Source organism: Nylanderia fulva, unplaced genomic scaffold (assembly GCF_048542155.1).
Source record: "Nylanderia fulva isolate GAGA-0341 unplaced genomic scaffold, ASM4854215v1 Scaffold20, whole genome shotgun sequence".
Taxonomy (NCBI): domain Eukaryota; kingdom Metazoa; phylum Arthropoda; class Insecta; order Hymenoptera; family Formicidae; genus Nylanderia; species Nylanderia fulva.
In genome coordinates, this window is record NW_028190264.1 from 1,098,997 (window position 1) to 1,117,144 (window position 18,148).

The 18,148-nt window shown below is 30.2% G+C and overlaps 1 protein-coding gene across 1 annotated transcript in view; it reads left to right on the top strand.

Moving 5' to 3' along the window:
* Positions 1–18,148, top strand: part of LOC114944217 (uncharacterized) — a 70,155-nt gene that overhangs the window by 47,740 nt on the left and 4,267 nt on the right. Inside the window, 7 exon segments of the mRNA XM_029320021.2 lie at positions 1,664–1,938; positions 1,940–2,099; positions 14,482–14,624; positions 14,860–15,047; positions 15,480–15,582; positions 15,670–15,831; positions 16,539–16,771. Coding sequence (XP_029175854.2) covers positions 1,664–1,938; positions 1,940–2,099; positions 14,482–14,624; positions 14,860–15,047; positions 15,480–15,582; positions 15,670–15,831; positions 16,539–16,771 — 1,264 coding nt within the window.

An 18,148-nucleotide genomic window follows, 5' to 3' on the forward strand; every position in this document is an offset into this window, starting at 1 on the left:
AGACACCCTGTATATATACAGGTGTATGTGTGAGCAAGTGAATGAATGCGAGATGCTCCCGCAGGTTGTATTACATCGCGGAAACGACGGTAATTGGCATTACAGCTCGATTTTGCCTCGCCGCAGACCCTCGTCCGAGCACACATTCCTTTTCCGCAATTACGCCACTGGCCACGTTATGGTCAGATCACTTCCGATAATGGCGATATATATATTTTATGTGGAATAAATAAATAAGTGTGTGCACGAGGGCGCGCCGCCGACTAATTTAATTTAATTATACTTGTATTGGTAAATTAAGTCGGGGCTAAGAAGCGTAAAGGGTACACTGCGCATTGTGTATTTTATGCTGCACGCGATTCTGTTTTTAGTTAGTTGTATCACGATAGATAAAAATGAGTTTGCGTGCTATATACATATAAAAAAATTATTTAAAGGAAATAACGCTGAAATAAAGTAAACGAAAGTATTAATTAGATATTGCTCGAATTTTATCGATATGTCAAACTGTTGAATTATGTCTCATTATGGAGAATTTTAAAGCACGAATCGATGAGGAAAACATTTCAATGCAAAACTTATTGTAAGAAATTAATTAAATGATTTAAATCGGCAATATAATTTTGATACGTCTATAAAAGGAAGATAAAAATTGTGACGCGTTTAATAATTTTTTTTTTCCCTTTTGTTAGAACTTCTCTTCGTAGTCACGAATGAATAAAAATTTAGGAACGCGTAATACTTATGAATAAATATTTTGTACATTAATAAAAATATATTTTTTAATAAAAATAAATATATCGATGTACAATTGCATATATTAAATATCGCAAATATAATTCTTATGACTTAAATTCTGTCTAGAATATTATGCAAATTTTATACAAGTCATTTGTCTTTCAAAAGTTGCATAAAATGTCTGCGCTCATTATATTTGCATCTTACATAAATAGTAAAATTATAAAAAAAAGATAACATTGAAAAAAGTAGCAATATTAATATATTGTTCAAATATTTCACGAGTTATTTGCTGTCATAATATGTCAAATTATTAGATTGCATTTCATTATTGAGAATTATAGAGCATGAATCGATAAGGAAAACATTTCAAAACTCATTATAAGCGCAAGATTAATTAAATTGTTCAAATCTGTAAGAATTTTAATACATATTTATAAATATGATATTGTATAAAAAAAGACGAGAATTGTGGAGCACTTAATCATTTAATTGCACTCATTATATTCACAAATAACATTGATATCGTCATACGAATAATAAATTAAAGAATTCAATATGAAAATGAATATTAGTAAATATTTATCGAATTTAAAGATTTGTTAACTTGTTCATTCGAAATTAATCTTGAAAAATATAAAAAATAATTATCAAATCTTCTAATTACAATTAAAAATAATATATAATAATTGAGTACAAATAATCCAATTTTCATACATATAGATATATTTAAGCACATCATAAAATAATAAATCAACAAGATAATAATAATAATAATAGCAGGCTGTATGACGAATATATTTGTTGAGAAAATAAATATAATTGAAATTAATCTTAAGATAATAATAAAGTCTACAAAAATTATATTAAAAAAAATTAATTTTAATACAAAATTAATTAAAAAAAAAATGATTAATCGTTGCAGGTGCATCGGCCGGCGACGAGGACACCGAGGATGAGCTGGAATACGGCGGGGAATCGCGAGCGACGACTCTCCCACGTGGCATGCAATCCGCAATCAGTGCGGCTACGAATTCTCTGCCGCGACTGCCGGCCGGATCCGGTCCGCCCACCGGTCTGACGACGATGACGTCGACGATGTCGTCGACGTCGTCGTCCGCGTCGCCGATGCACAAGGCCCACAGCGTCTACCACTTCCTGCCGCAGCACAGCAGCGTCAAGTCCGCCCGGTATCGGCCACCCTGGCTTCGCCAGGAACAGCAACGTAGGGCCCGGCGCGATCGGGCCCAAACGCGCCGTCAGCGCGCCGGGTCTTCAAGTTTCCGGTTCGCAATCGGCCGCCGGAAAGCGGGACAACTCGCGGTCCAGGAGATCGCAGCAGGCGATGTCTCTCACGTCGGGTAAGTCATCTCTTTTTTCGACATTTTATTATATTTTTTTGAGGATTCTTTCTCTTTTTTTTATACCATCTATTATTGTTCTAAAATTAATTACGTGACAGATATTTAAAATATTTATTAATAAATCAATGTGATTTATTTTATTATTTATTAATAAAATAAATATTAATTAATAAATAATAAATTAATCGATAAATAATAAAATAAATAATAAATTAATTAATAAATGAGAGAATGTTCTAAGTAGGGCTATTGTGAGTTCCTGTTTACATGACATACATTGAGATTTTTATTTTATTCTTTATTTATAGATATTGAAATTTTATAAATAATTTCTACATTTGAAAATTCCCATAAACTTTCCCACGTTAATAGAAAGACTCGATGGAGAATCTGTAAATCACAATGAGAGAGAGAGAAAGTGTGCGACTTTTGATACAGCTTTGATACAACCATCGAGTATGCTACAGCAATCTCGTTATATGATAGGATCGTAAAATGATACGAGCGATTATAATTGGCATATAATTTCATTTGATTGTGATTAAAATCAATCTATAAATTCATGTTTACTTCTGAAGAATTTTTCAAGCAAATCACGCGATTAAAAATATATTTAATTTTTTCTTCACCGAAAAATAGCGCCGAGAGGATCCTCTTAATTTAAGATAATATTCTTAATTTATTCTTATTTTCAGAAAAAAATATACTAAAATTTAGAGAAATTTCTTAAATTAAGAGAATTCTCTTGGCGCTAAGTATACAATTTTTTCGGTGTTCCCTTGATAAATATGGAGTATTTCACGAGAAACTAATCAGCTCTCATTTTTAAATATAAAGAATAAACAAAATAAAATAATTTTTAATTGATGATTGACGATTTTATGTACATATGGACTAAATAACAATAGGAGATATTTTTTATCATTTAATAAACGTTTGTAATTAATTTTATTTCCTATGGTGATTGGCATCTCAAAAGTGTTCCGAAAAAGGCTTTGTTCCTCTTTCCATTTTAATTTGCGCATCGAAAATTAGGATTGTTGATACTTGACATTTTTATCAATTTTTTTTAAATAATAAAAATATTTCCGATTATTTTCTGCATCAACTTTACTTTTTCTGCTCTCATGTGTCTAAAAATGACAGCTAATTAATTTTAGTAATTTTCCATAGGATATATCCCTATTATTAGTCTAAATATATTTCTTATTTTATTACCATCTTAATAGAAATTTTTATGCTATCTAAAATAAACTACAGATATATTTAATATAGATAATAAATATGCATAAACTTGTGAATGAATCTAATAGCCGGCTAAATTGTCAAATTAAATTGATTAACGGCAATTAAAAAATCAGAGCCAATTATTATTTTCACCTTTTTCGTTTCACTCTCTTTTTTATGCATAACACTTTATAAAAAAAAAAATTAAAGAAAATAGAAAAATATCTTAAATCTGAGAGACGCGTCTTGAGCGGCGGGTGAAAGCGCATGAATGAAAGGAATTCGGTCGTTGGTATATGTGATTCCCGCGTGATAAATTAGGCGGCCTCGCGGCATCGTCACGCACACGTGGCGCGCGCCATGCAAATGATTAAGTGTAAATATGAAATTATGGTCAGCATCACCGTAATGAAGAGTACAGGCGGGAGAAAACCGTTTTTAGTATTCTTCATAAATGACAGCTAGGAATGTGGAAAGTTCGCGGCGAAACTCAAAACCTTTATCGCGCTCTTTCTCTCGAAATTCTGCAAAATTTTTTATTAAATTTTTATTTCTTTTTTATTTTTATTAAATTATTTTATTAAATATTTTTATTAAAATATTTTTATTAAATATATCTATCCGAATCACTTAAATATGTTTTTTTATTTAGGAAAAGTTACCATTTAAGTTAAATAAAAGCTTGTGATATTTAATTAAATTTGAGCAGTAATTCTGGAAAATTTTTTATTAAATTTTTATCTATTTTTTTTATTTTTATTAAATTATTTTTATTAAATATATCTATCCGAATCACTTAAATATGTTTTTTTTTATTTAGGAAAAGTCATCATTTAAGTTAAATAAAAGCTTGTGATATTTAATTAAATTTGAGCAGTAGTAAATTAATATTCTCTGCCTTAAATTAATATGTCTTAAATGCTATAAATTAAGTGTATATCTGTAATTGCGATGTTACGCCCAATTAAGGCTCTCTGCTTTCTTGTACTTTAAAAAATCGCCTATCGTTTCAAGAATCTGAATGATTCAAGCGTGAGACCAGTAAACGTGAACGAGGCGTGATTTTTTCGGTAAGAAAAGCAAGTAGTGGCAAATTCCTTTGTCTTTTCTGAAGTCGTAAATATTGCGAAAAGCGAGGCAGTTGTTGCGAGAACGTGCTACTCATCGCGTGAAATTTGGTGTAATAACACAGGTCTGAGTTATAACTCTAATGACTTTGTTTGTCTTTTCTCCTTTCTTAGAAGAATTAATTCCATTATGATTACGTCAGGGAGAGAATTATCCATTGCGTTATATCTCGCGTTGAGGAAATTTACATTTTGCAAATATCGAGAGATGCGTATTTTTCCGGCTGTTAGTTGATTAATTATAAAACACGATCGTGACATGCAACCTTTGCAAGAGAGAGCTTTTTTACCCTTCCGTCAATAATATGGGTTATATATATATATATCTTGGAAAAAATGTATATATAATGTAAGAATTTATGTAGAAAAATATATAGGAAGCAATTTATAATACGTTAGGAAAAAATTGTGTTGAAAATATGAGTTATATAAGATCGATAAATGGTTAATGGCAAAGTTTTTATACAAAAGAGAAGTGCAATCTTAAAATAGATAAATATGTAGGGAAGCAGAAAATAGAGAATATGTTCAAAAGGATATTTTAAGATAATTAATATCAGTACAATTTCTCTTTTTCTTTCTCTTCACAGTTGGAAAATTTGTTTTCTTTTGTTAAAAAAGGTCCCGTTAAAATTTTTCTGTCACATTCATCTGTCAATTTAATATATTACTGTTGTGTTTAATTGAATTATAACAATTGAAAAACACAGAATATGCATCCATTTTTAGTTTCACATAATAAATATGTTCCGTATTATTAGTGACAAAATTTGTCTATTAAAATTTACAGGAAAATATGTTGATTTTATTTTAATAACTGGGGATAATAAAATGTAAAATTTTTTTGTTAATTTTTACATTTTAAAGCTATGTCAATTTTACCCAAAATTTATTAGAAATTACTTGAAACTGCATTTTTTATGTTAAATTATTAATACAATATTTGTTTAGCACAAATTCAACAGTGGTTTGGAAAATGAGTTTCACAAATTATAAAACAAAACAAGCAAACTTGAAAAAAAAGGAGTATACATTTTAATGATCTAACGTGCTCTCTTCGAGACACAGAAACACTCTCCCGGCTTCTTTTTCTCTTTTCTCGCGAGAAGCGAAAAAGGAAAAGACCGCGCGCGCGCGCCTCTCGTTTCTGCATAGCGCGCAATTTTTTATGCGCGACAATAAGTAGAACGCGCGCATTGATAATTCCGCGCTCTTGCGTTCAGGCGCGCGCTCGAGTGTGACAAGTACAACTGCGCTTTATTGCGAGTTTTCCCTGCTTTTCTCCGGCGTCCCCGGCCCGATGGCGAACCACGCGAACCCGGTGGGCCGACACAGCTGGCGGCGTCGCGTCGGCACGCGTGACAATCGATAATGCCCACGCAGCTCCGACCGTACGCGCACTCCACGTGCGCGTAACGTTGAACCTTTCCTCGCGTCACAACCTCGTAAATGCAACATTCGCGCTGCACGCAACAGCATTGTAAATTGATGCGTTCACTTTACTTGCGATGCATTTTATTTTTTCCCGCGGCTTTCATTTTTTATTTTTTACAAAGTTTCGCGTTTTTTTTTTTTAATTTAGATCTTTTTAAAGAGAATAATATAATTAATGTTTCAGATATTCTCTGTCTTATTGTTTTTTATAATAAACATTTTTTAATAAAAATAAATGTCAAATGAAGCCAAGTGATGGTTAAAGTCTTTTTGTCAGTGAAAATCGTGTAGAAGAAAATTTTTATATATTCTTAAAAATTTAGATTTTTTTAAAAAGGATAATAATTAGGATATTAATTTTTCAGATATTCTCTATCTTTTATTTTTTGTAATAAACATTTTTCGATAAATTTTTTAAATAAAAATAAATGTCAAATGAAGCCAAGTGATTGTTAAAGTCTTTTGAGTATTGTAAATCATGTAGAAAATTTTTATATATTCTTAAAAATTTAGATTTTTTTAAAGAGGATAATAATTAATTGTTCAGATATTCTCTATCTTATTATTTTTTGTAATAACAATTTTTTAATAAAATTTTTTAAATAAAAATAAATGTCAAATGAAGCCAAGTGATTGTTAAAGTCTTTTGGGCATTGTAAATCATGTAGAAAATTTTTATATATTCTTAAAAATTTAGATTTTTTAAAGAGGATAATAATTAATTGTTCAGATATTCTCTATCTTATTATTTTTTGTAATAACAATTTTTTAATAAAAATAAATGTCAAATTAAGCCAAGTGATTGCTAAAATCTTTTTGGCATTGAAAATCATGTAGAAGAAAATTTTTATATATTCTTAAAAATTTAGATTTTTTAAAGAGGATAATAATTAATTTTTTACAGGGTTGGGTAAAAACTAGTTAATTAATTAAAAGTTAAAAAGAAGTCAAAAGTTAAGATTTCAAAATTGTCGGTATAATTTTTTAACTCCCTGTATAATAATAATATAATTTATTTATATATATAATAATAATAATATAAGTTATATTTATATATATAATGTTGTGAAAACCAATAAATATACATGTTGCCCTTGGCAATATTTACAACTTCAAAGAAAGGAATTTGCCACTAGACTTGCTTTCCTCACAGAAAAAAAATCACGCCTTTTCCACGTTTACTGTGTATGTACAATGTATATAGGATGTCTCACAATCGAATCATTCAGATTCTTGAAGTAAGTAAGTAAAGTAAGGAAGTAAGGATAAAAAAAGTAGACAACTCTTTTTTAAGCTACAAGCAGAAAGTCTTAATTGGATGTAACATAGCAATTAATAACAGATATACACTGAAATAAAGAGTATTTACAGCCTATTAATTTAAAGTAGAAGATATTAATTTACTAAACTACTTATTAAATTTAAATTAGACTCTTTCTTAAGATATTATCGAATATCATAAGCTTATTTTATCTAACTGGATGTTGACTTTTTCCAGAAAAAAATACGTGATAAATGATGCAAATTAAATATTTAAATATATATATATATGATTATATATAATATGATTATATACAATAATAAATTATAAAAAATATATATAATAATATATATAAAAATATATATATAATAATATATATAAAAAAAAATATATATATAAAATAAAAAAATTATATATATATAAAATATATATAATTTTATATATATTTTTTTTACATACACATTAATCGAATAAAATACTATTCGTACACTTTCGTATATCTTTTAGTATTTTGCTGACTGATCGATCGACGAATATATCGCAATGTTTGCCGAGCATTGACCTAATCCACTTACGAGAACTTGCGTAAATATCTTTCGATAGTAACCGGACCTGTGTTTCTTTTCCCACGATAACAAATGGCGGTTAATAAGACGCAATGATTAGAGAGAACCAGTTACAAATCTAAAAAATCTCAAAAAACAAACTTGCTCGCTTAACACTTCTCGAAGAAAAAACAAATACGTGACAGAAATACACTCCCTTTTAGGTCTGCGCTTTATCAATCTGGACATTTGAAAAGTTAAAGCTTACGCTTTATATAACATTTTTTGAATAACTTTTGTGTTTGACTTTTTACACAACTTATATTTTATAATTGTTAATATTTATATTTTTTAAATAGAATTTTAATTTAATTTTTCTCCCAATTGCAATATCGCAAGTGTAACATGAGAAGGAAGTGAAAGAAATGGAGAATACTTTTATTCAAATATTAATTATTCTTGTATTTAATGTGTAATATTTTTATTAATCTAAAATATTATATAATTCAATTTGAAGCTGGAGTAATTAATATTAAACAAGATAATTTTTTTCTGTCGCTATTGCTTCAAATTCAGCGCTGATTATTTAATTTAATAGCATTAGATTACTCTTTCGCTGATGAAATTAAGGTCCTTGCCACTCCTATTTTCAGCTGCGCCTACCGCAAATCAATAATAGAAGAGACTATCCTGTTTATGGTTCGGGAGATAAAATCTCGGAATTATAACCAATTATCGAAATTATTCTCTTACATGCGAATATATAATATCGCTAATAAATAAATAGAATTTAAACAAAATCCCTCTATTAATATTACTTCGATAATTTCTTTTATTATGTTCTCTAATTCAACCCTTTTAACGACACTTACTCAAGCAAAGTTGAATCTAAATTCGCGATAAAAAATAAAACTAAACCATTTGACACAAGAATTTCTTATCAGAGAACGATTTTAATATTTTCCTAAATGGTTGATATGCAAATTTTTTAAATAAATATTATAAATAAGAGAATTATTTTTTTTTTTTAATAAATATCTGACTCTCTAGAATTAATCCCTAAAATTAAATAATTTATAATGTAAAGATATATTTTTATCTTAACTTTCTAAAAAAAATTCTTAAAATTCGTAAAAGCCACTTCTATATTTATGTCGACGCAGCATTGCAATAATACTGTATGCATTTTTTTGCAACATTACACGCACGTTTGCAACTACCCAGTCATAGAAAACTTCATATTCTTCATATGCATTCGCTCATCCATTTTTTGCTCATTAGATCGATTGACGACAAATTTATGTCCGATATTGTAGGCTCTATAAGAGTTTATATTTTATTCACCGGCGGCCATCGTTACGTTATTGCTTTTAAACCAGATCGATTTTTCCTGTGGATAAAGACAAATGTGTTTCTCAATCGTTTGGCGCCGCCAGCAATCCAGGATATTCCGAGTCATTTTGTTTTCTTCGAAAGTAGGTACTTTAATGGACAGTGATATGTAAAGAGAAAAATAGAAAGAGTGTCTATCAAAAAATCATAGTATACATTTAATAAATATAATAATAATTCAAAATTATATTTTTAGTATAAATTAAAAATCAAGTAATAAAAAGAATAATTTCTTAAATACGTATTTTAATCAATATATCGATACATGTGGCAGAAAACTTGTCGGTCTTTCACGTTTTTCGAGAGTTTATTTCTGCGCTACTGAAAAAGCGCATGAAAGAAAACAATTATTATCTTCTTCTGCTGCTCTCTCTTTCCTCAGAAAATAAACGATTTATGAAAAGGACGTTGGCATTACGTATGTAAGAATGTCGTTGAACCACCGTTGCTGTGAGTTTTGGAATGCGTGTCGAGCTTTTTGTACGATCGTTGAAACGGTTCTTTGCTGACAACCATGAAAAGCACGATGTTACGCCTCTACTAGCTACACATCTTTCAGATTTCTACAGCTATGATTCGCGCATCGATTAATGAAATCGCGTATAGATAAAAAATCGTATCCAATAAAATGTAATAATGCAATTAATATTTGTGAAATATATATATATTTTTTTTTATAAAAGTTTACTGAAAATTTTCTACATGATTTTCAAAGACAAAAAGACTTTAACAGTCACTTGGCTTTATTTGACATTTATTTTTATTTTAAAAAAATTTATTAAAAAATTTTTATTACAAAAAATAATAAGAGAATATCTGAAAAATTAATTATTATCCTCTTTAAAAAAATCTAAATTTTTAAGAATATATAAAAATTTTCTTCTACATGATTTTCAATGCCAAAAAGACTTTAACAATCACTTGGCTTTATTTGACATTTATTTTTATTTTAAAAAATTTATTAAAAAATTTTTATTACAAAAAATAATATGATAGAGAATATCTGAAAAATTAATTATTATTCTCTTTAAAAAAATCTCATTTTTTAAGAATATATAAAAATTTCTTCTACATGATTTTCAATGCCAAAAAGACTTTAACAATCACTTGGCTTCATTTGATATTTATTTTTATTAAAAAATTTTTATCACAAAAAATAATAGGATAGAGAATATCTGAAAAATTAATTAATTATTCTCTTAAAAAAATCTAAAATTTTAAGAATATATGATTTTGCATGCCAAAACTCGCGACACGATATTGTTGCAAAAACATGTTGAAAATGACACGATCCTTACGTACTACGAGCGTTTTACCGTTTATTTGGCAATATATGTAATGCCTCGATAGAGTAATTCGATAATTAAGAATGTGCGAGCTACTGCGTTTGTGGTGAAACACAGCCGACCTGCGTACATACATTCTCTTATACGGTTGTAGAAAATAATTCCGGTAGTGAGTAGTTTAATTACTCTCGGATACGCAATAGCGTTTTCTAAAGGAAAGGTACGCGGGAGTGAGATTCATCGTGCAAAAAAAAAGGGTAACGCGAATAAAAATAGAAATGACGATTGTATAAAGGCGCAATATTTTTTTCCAAGCGAGAAATTTAAGTAAAAGCATTTTTCCACAATTTTATACTCTCTCTTACTCGAGGTAAAAAGTCGCAGAAAGAAAAAGAAAAATAGAAATTTAATTGCCGCGAAAATAATTGAAATAAGTAAGAGAAAAATTTAATTACCCTGCGTATTAATTGCATAATCCTTTCTGCTTGATAAGCATACTTATTGGCTAACGGATATTCTATCGCCTACTTAGTCGGTCGAACAAAGTTCTCGGGTCAGGCGAGACAGAACTTTCGCCTACATACACTCTCGGTGCGTAGTACTATGTCCTGGATACGGCCTGATCACGTGCAAACACGTGTATGGTTCGACCAAGTAACAGCAGTTTTCCCCACACGTTGAAAATTAAATCCGTAAAAAAAAATAAAGAGAAAATTCCCAGATGGTATAATTTCTTAGAGACAGTCGCGCGTAATTATTCACGTTTGACAGAATTAGGTAAAATCTAATTAACTTCCATCATCTGGTGTCATGAAACATGATAGAAAAAATGTCTGCAATCTGAGCGATCTTAATTTTAATAATAATAATTTTAGCTACAGGATGATAAGACAAACCTGAAAATTTTTTTAGGGTTTTGTTTCAACATGTTTGCGACCAAAGTGCGAAGATCAACAAGCAAAAAAATAATTTGATGACTATCAGAAGTCTGTGTTCTTCTAGTTTGAAACTGATTCGACTATATTGAAACAAATCCTTTAAACGCTACATAAAAAATAAAGGATAATATTGTAAAATAAAGGATATTTTAAAAATAAAGGACAAAATTGAATTTTAGTAAAGCGAATAAATCTACTTGAAATAAAGAACTGTCCTCTAAAATACAAAAGGATGGATACTCACCGTAGCTATAAAACAGGGTTGGATAATAACTAGTTAAAAGTTAAAAAAGAAGTTAAAAAATTAATAACTTTTAACTTAGCTTAGTTAATTTAAAATGTATTAATTTTTAACTTCAACAAGTTATTTTTGACCTTAAACTTATTAACTTTTTTCCTAAGCTAAATTTTTTTATCTCTGACCACTATTATTATTTTTTTTTTATAAATTATAAACGTATTATTTTTAAATTAAAGTATTATTAATTTTTATGTTCACTTGTCATCAATTGTAATTACCAAAAAATATATTTCTATATGAAAATCAAAATTTCTTTGTCATTTGCTATTATATATTTTAAAAGAATTGACAAACAAAATTCTAATTTAATATAAATAATATTTTTAAAAATTAACTTTAACTGAGTTAATTTTTTGTTCATAAAACTTTTAACTTGACTAAATTAATTTTATAAGCAACTAACTTTAACTTAACTTAGTTTAAAAAAATCATTAACTTACCCAACTCTGATTTTTCAGATATTTTCTCTACCTTAATTAATTTTAAAATAAAAAGAAATGTCAAACGAAGCCGAGTGATTGTTAAAGTCTTTTCGTCATTGAAAATCATATAGAAAATTTTCAGTAAACTTTTATGGAAAAAAAGTATATTTCACAAATATTAATTGCATTATTGCATTTTATTTGATACGATTAACTCGAACTGAATTAATTTTTTGTTCACGCAACTTTTAACTTAATTAAATTATAATTTCATAAGCAACTAGCTTTAACTTAGTTTAAAAAAATCTCAACTTACCCAACCCTGATAATAATAATTTTGCAGGACAGTTTAGAGCTGGAAAAGCTGTCCTAAAAAAAGTACCTCAATCGCGCCTTATTCGTCCAACTTTCTGTTTGATGACGAATGCAGCGCGGTTGATAGACAGTGCACAAGTGCTCATGAAAGTTATTTTTCTCAGGTCGTCCGCGGAGATACGTCGATACATACATTCACCTTGGCACACATTCGCCTAAATCCGCGTTTAGAAAAGTTGCGAACCAAATCCGATCCGCGCATCCGACTCTATTGTGGCGAAAATGTTATCGCGACTGCAATTAGGAGGCAACCGCGAAAACAATGCTTATCAGTGAATGGCATTACCTAATGTTTAATTGTTCATTACGTTACTCAGCACAATGTATGCACAACGATTAATGTATGTCATTGTTTTCATAGCGCATTGTGTGTGCTTAGAACACCAATATTTAGATAAAGCTTATCTCTTCCTTTTTTTCCTTCACGCATCAAAAATAGTGTACAATATTAAAATATTAAAATATCGTGTAAAATATTAAAACATCGTCTTGCAACACGAATTTTCTATAAGAGAAACAGATCAAGATTGTGAAATTGTTATTTAATCGCGATAAAAGCTGGAAACATTTTTAATAAAAATATAGGGAAAATTTGTAACACTTCAATTAAACATATATTTTATATTTAATTCGCGTGTCCTAAAATAAAATTGATATTGTAATAAGACTTTCTTTTGCACATGTAATAATTATCGTATCATTCTGGTTATCAAAACTCACCAGATACTAGACCTTGAATATGGAAGCTGTTTGTCCCCTAGAAGGCAGGAAATAAAAATCAGTATTATCGTTGCTTTGTTCCGTTCAGTGGAAGAAGGAATAGTCAAATGAAAGGACTCGTCAGTATCTCGCTCGTTTCGTTCTGTGACGCATATCATTGTAAAATATTAAATATCAAGAAATGTCAAATTAGTAAGATTATTCAGAATTATTATTTTCAGTTTAAAATCTTTAAAGATAATAAATTCCCGTAAACCCGAATAAAAAAATATCAAAGTTAGATGACCAGAAGCAGCCACTACAATTAAATTCGCTTCTAGAAAAAGTGAAAGAATAAAGAGTGCGACTGATTTCATCTAATTAGCACAAGAAATCTGAAGACTCGAGTTCGAATAAATCTCAACGCGAGATGACGAAGACTGCTCGCTATTCGACTTTCAAGGCGTCCCCAGTCCGACACTCCTGGATCATCAGAAGAATCGCGCAACCTTTCGCTTCGCATTGGCTACTATTGTGCTGTTGCGATTCTTGCTCCACGGAACAGAAGATAACTTCAGAATCGGACGGGGAAAAAATCCCGACTTCGTCGATCGGCTCTGCGGAATCGGAAGATGACGGCAATGAACTCGTGATGGAGGAAATTCTCCTGCACGATCGTGGGGTATCAAAAAATGACGTGACGCAGAACGAGGACGGCACTTTGTTGATAAACCGCAAAAACGGTTCCTCGGATTCCAAGTCCCCGTCAGGTAGCGGAGCTCTGACCAGCGGAATGAAACGCGTGATCAACAATCTGCCGGGACTTCCAAGGAAGGAGAAGAAATCACCGTCACCTAACAGAGGAGACGACAAAAATGTCTCGGAAAGCGATTCAGAAATGGGACATTCTGTCAGTATCTTCGCCAAGTGTTCCAAACGATACGGGCAGCAAAAAGCGAATGTTCCTCAATTAATAATAAGTTAGCTGAAAAACAATTTAAATAATAATTGAAGACTGTCGTATGCTTTAAAAAAATTTTAATCGCAAATTAGAGAAAAATTTAAAACGTCAAAAGAATCTTTCGAATTAAAAATTATTATTACATATTATATTTTATATTCTAGAGTTATATTTTTTATATACAGGGGTGAGTCTTTTTAACAGGCAAATATATATATATATATATATACTCTAAACTCTAGAATATTTTTTAATGTTCAGGAATTTAGCAAAATCTATGAGTCTTGTGTTGACGAAAAGTTTTCATGAAGATCCTGTCTCTTGAAAATTTTTATCATCCATTTTTTTTTGACAATTGAAACGAACTGTATCAATTTGAGTAACCGAGCGTTTCCTCTGGTGATGTCACAGATGATGGAAGCAGCTTGTCAGAGGCATGCAGCACACCGATTATCGGAGCAGGATCACGAGCAGGATCTAGTCATACAGTGATAGACATGGACGATATGGATCCGAGCCATCTCGCTACTCGCTCGTCTCTGTCGAGTCTTGGAGTAAGTGTAAAATTTGTCATTCTCCTCTATCATCGGACAATTGCAGTTGCATCTCGCTGCAGTACATTGCACTTGTCATTCCCATCAGCTTTCGGAAGAGAGAAATTGCGTATCCATTATTGCACTTTAACGCGGAACAAATTGCGGCTTTAAACCTCGTTCAGAGGGAAAAATAAATGGCTTTCGCTAGGAGTCTCTTGAAAATCTTTACCATTCCTAATTTTCACAATTCCAGGCACGCTCGGACTCGATGGCGTCGGTATACAGCGGTGCGGGCGAGGGACGTTGCTGTCGATCCGTGGTCGTCACGGGCGAGGTGGAGTTTGCCTTACAGTACGACTATAAGAATCTGACGTTTGAGGTGCACGTGACCAAGTGCAAGAACCTCGCGCCCGTCGACGTGAAGCGCAAACGATCGGATCCGTAAGTATTTCTACTTCATTTTCTCGATTTCTCCTCTTTTATTCTCCTATTTCATTTCATTTCTCCATTGAATTTAAATAGAGGAAATATATTTTATTACATGCTTTCTTTTTATAAAAATACAAAATAAAATTATTTATTAGATCTCTTTATAATTCATCTTCTTCGCGAAATGCTCTTTTTCTTGTGAAACAAAATTAATATTTGCACTTAATTTGTTTGTCGATTTCCTCCTTATTTTCCTATTTTTTTTTTTAAATTCTCCATTTAATTGAAATAGAGTAAATATTATAATATTAAATACTTTTGATGAAAATAAAAAAAATATAATTATTTATCCTCTTTATAATTCATGAAATGCTCGTTTTTGCTTATAATATAAACATGGTAGAAAATAAATACAGTATTTAACTTCTGACAATCTTCTTCCAGGTACGTCAAGGTATATCTCTTGCCGGACAAGTCGAAGAGTGGCAAGAGGAAGACAAAGGTGAAGAAGCACACGTTGAATCCGGAATTCAACGAGACGTTAAAGGTAAGTTGTTAGAGTCCAAGTCCCCGGATGTTCGTTGTATCGTTTGCATGACAATTCTCGGTGGTTCTCGTCATCGCGCGGTTTTAGTTCCATATGAGCCTGAGCGGCCTGGAGACGAGAACGCTATGGTTGACGGTCTGGCACTCGGACATGTTCGGTCGCAACGACTTCCTCGGCGAGGTGCGAATGCCCCTGGAGAACAAGATATTCGACGACCCGGCGCCACACTGGTATCCCCTACAAGAGAGGGTGAGTTTTACCGCCCAATCATAATCACGCGGAATGTTAGCGAAGAATTGCAGAAGTTATTTTTCGTCTCGGTGTGAAAGAACCGTTCTTTCGGAGATTGATTAGATATTCGAAAGTTAGAGTCATCGCTCGCCTCCGAATGAAGTAAGTCTCTTGGACGTCAATGTGCATTCAATGGATTGCATCATCGTGCAATATTTAACAGATTGCTTCACTGTGCAGCATTTAGAGTCGTTATTCCTTCCTTTCTTTCCGTTGAGGCTGCTACTTCGGAGCTTCTTATTACAATGCTTTCGATGTATTTTGACACGAGCGCATGTAAATGCAAATTGTATTCGAATATTTTTATGACTAGATATAAATATTTTATATCATTTAATATTTTAAATCACATTATTTCTTTAAACTAAGATTATATTAGTTAATATTCTCTACTCTTAAAAAAAAGAATTAAAGAATTATATACACATATATACTATATCGTGGAATTCTCGTCTTTGAATAATGTATAGTTTTGATAATATACTAGAAATATAAAAATATATAAGAAAACAGGTATATATTTATAATTAAAAATAAATGAATTAAAATTTTCTCTGTACTTGGTATTTTTTTTGGGGGCTGTTCACTTGAGAATTTCAGCAGAGAAAACTAAAACCGATTCTCGAGAAACTAAAGAACCAATGCAGATAATTATTGACTCGCAGACGGAACCGTTCGATGATCCGGTTGCATACAAGGGCGAGGTGATTGTCGGCCTGAAATTCGTGCCGCCGGATCCGGCGCAGCAAGAACGCGATCGAGAGAGCGGCGTGGAACGTGGAAGTTCCAAGGCGAGGAAAAACTGGAGCCGCGGCGCTCTCCACGTGCTTGTCAAGGAGGCCAGAAACCTGCAAACGCGCGGCAAGAATTCAGGCACCTGCGATCCCTTTTGCAAAAGGTATTCTCTCCATTTTTTTTACTTTGAACAGTTTAATATATTCCTGTCAAGATATGAAAAATATATAATTTATAAAACTTGAGCACTTTTTTTATTAATTTGTATAGAAAATAATTTTCCTTAATGTATCATTTTTTCATCTGAATTATGAATTGTAAAAATTTTTTTAAATTTTCTCACAATCTCGATACACAATTTTTCGATCTCTTTTGCAAAAGGTATTCTTTCCATTTTTTTTTACTTTGAACAGTTTAATATATTTCTGTCAAGATATGTTGAAAAATATATAATTTATAAAAGTTGAGCACTTTTTTTATTAATTTGTATAGAAAATAATTTTCCTTAATGTATCATTTTTTCATCTGAATTATGAATTGTAAAAATTTTTTTAAATTTTCTCACAATCTCGATACACAATTTTTCGATCTCTTTTGCAAAAGGTATTCTTTCCATTTTTTTTTACTTTGAACAGTTTAATATATTTCTGTCAAGATATGTTGAAAAATATATAATTTATAAAAGTTGAGCACTTTTTTTATTAATTTGTATAGAAAATAATTTTCCTTAATGTATCATTTTTTCATCTGAATTATGAATTGTAAAAATTTTTTTAAATTTTCTCACAATCTCGATACACAATTTTTCGATCTCTTTTGCAAAAGGTATTCTCCCCATTTTTTTTTTACTTTGAACAGTTTAATATATTTCTGTCAAGATATGAAAAATATATAATTTATAAAAGTTGAGCACTTTTTTTATTAATTTGTATAGAAAATAATTTTCCTTAATGTATCATTTTTTCATCTGAATTATGAATTGTAAAAATTTTTTTAAATTTTCTCACAATCTCGATACACAATTTTTCGATCTCTTTTGCAAAAGGTATTCTCCCCATTTTTTTTTTACTTTGAACAGTTTAATATATTTCTGTCAAGATATGAAAAATATATAATTTATAAAAGTTGAGCACTTTTTTTATTAATTTGTATAGAAAATAATTTTCCTTAATGTATCATTTTTTCATCTGAATTATAAATTGTAAAAATTTTTTTTAATTTTCTCACAATCTCGATACACAATTTTTCGATCTCTTTTGCAAAAGGTATTCTCTCCATTTTTTTTTACTTTGAACAGTTTAATATATTTCTGTCAAGATATGTTGAAAAATATATAATTTATAAAAGTTGAGCACTTTTTTTATTAATTTGTATAGAAAATAATTTTCCTTAATGTATCATTTTTTCATCTGAATTATGAATTGTAAAAAATTTTCTCACAATCTCGATACACAATTTTTCGATCTCTTTTGCAAAAGGTATTTTCTCCATTTTTTTTTTACTTTGAACAGTTTAATATATTTCTGTCAAGGTATGTTGA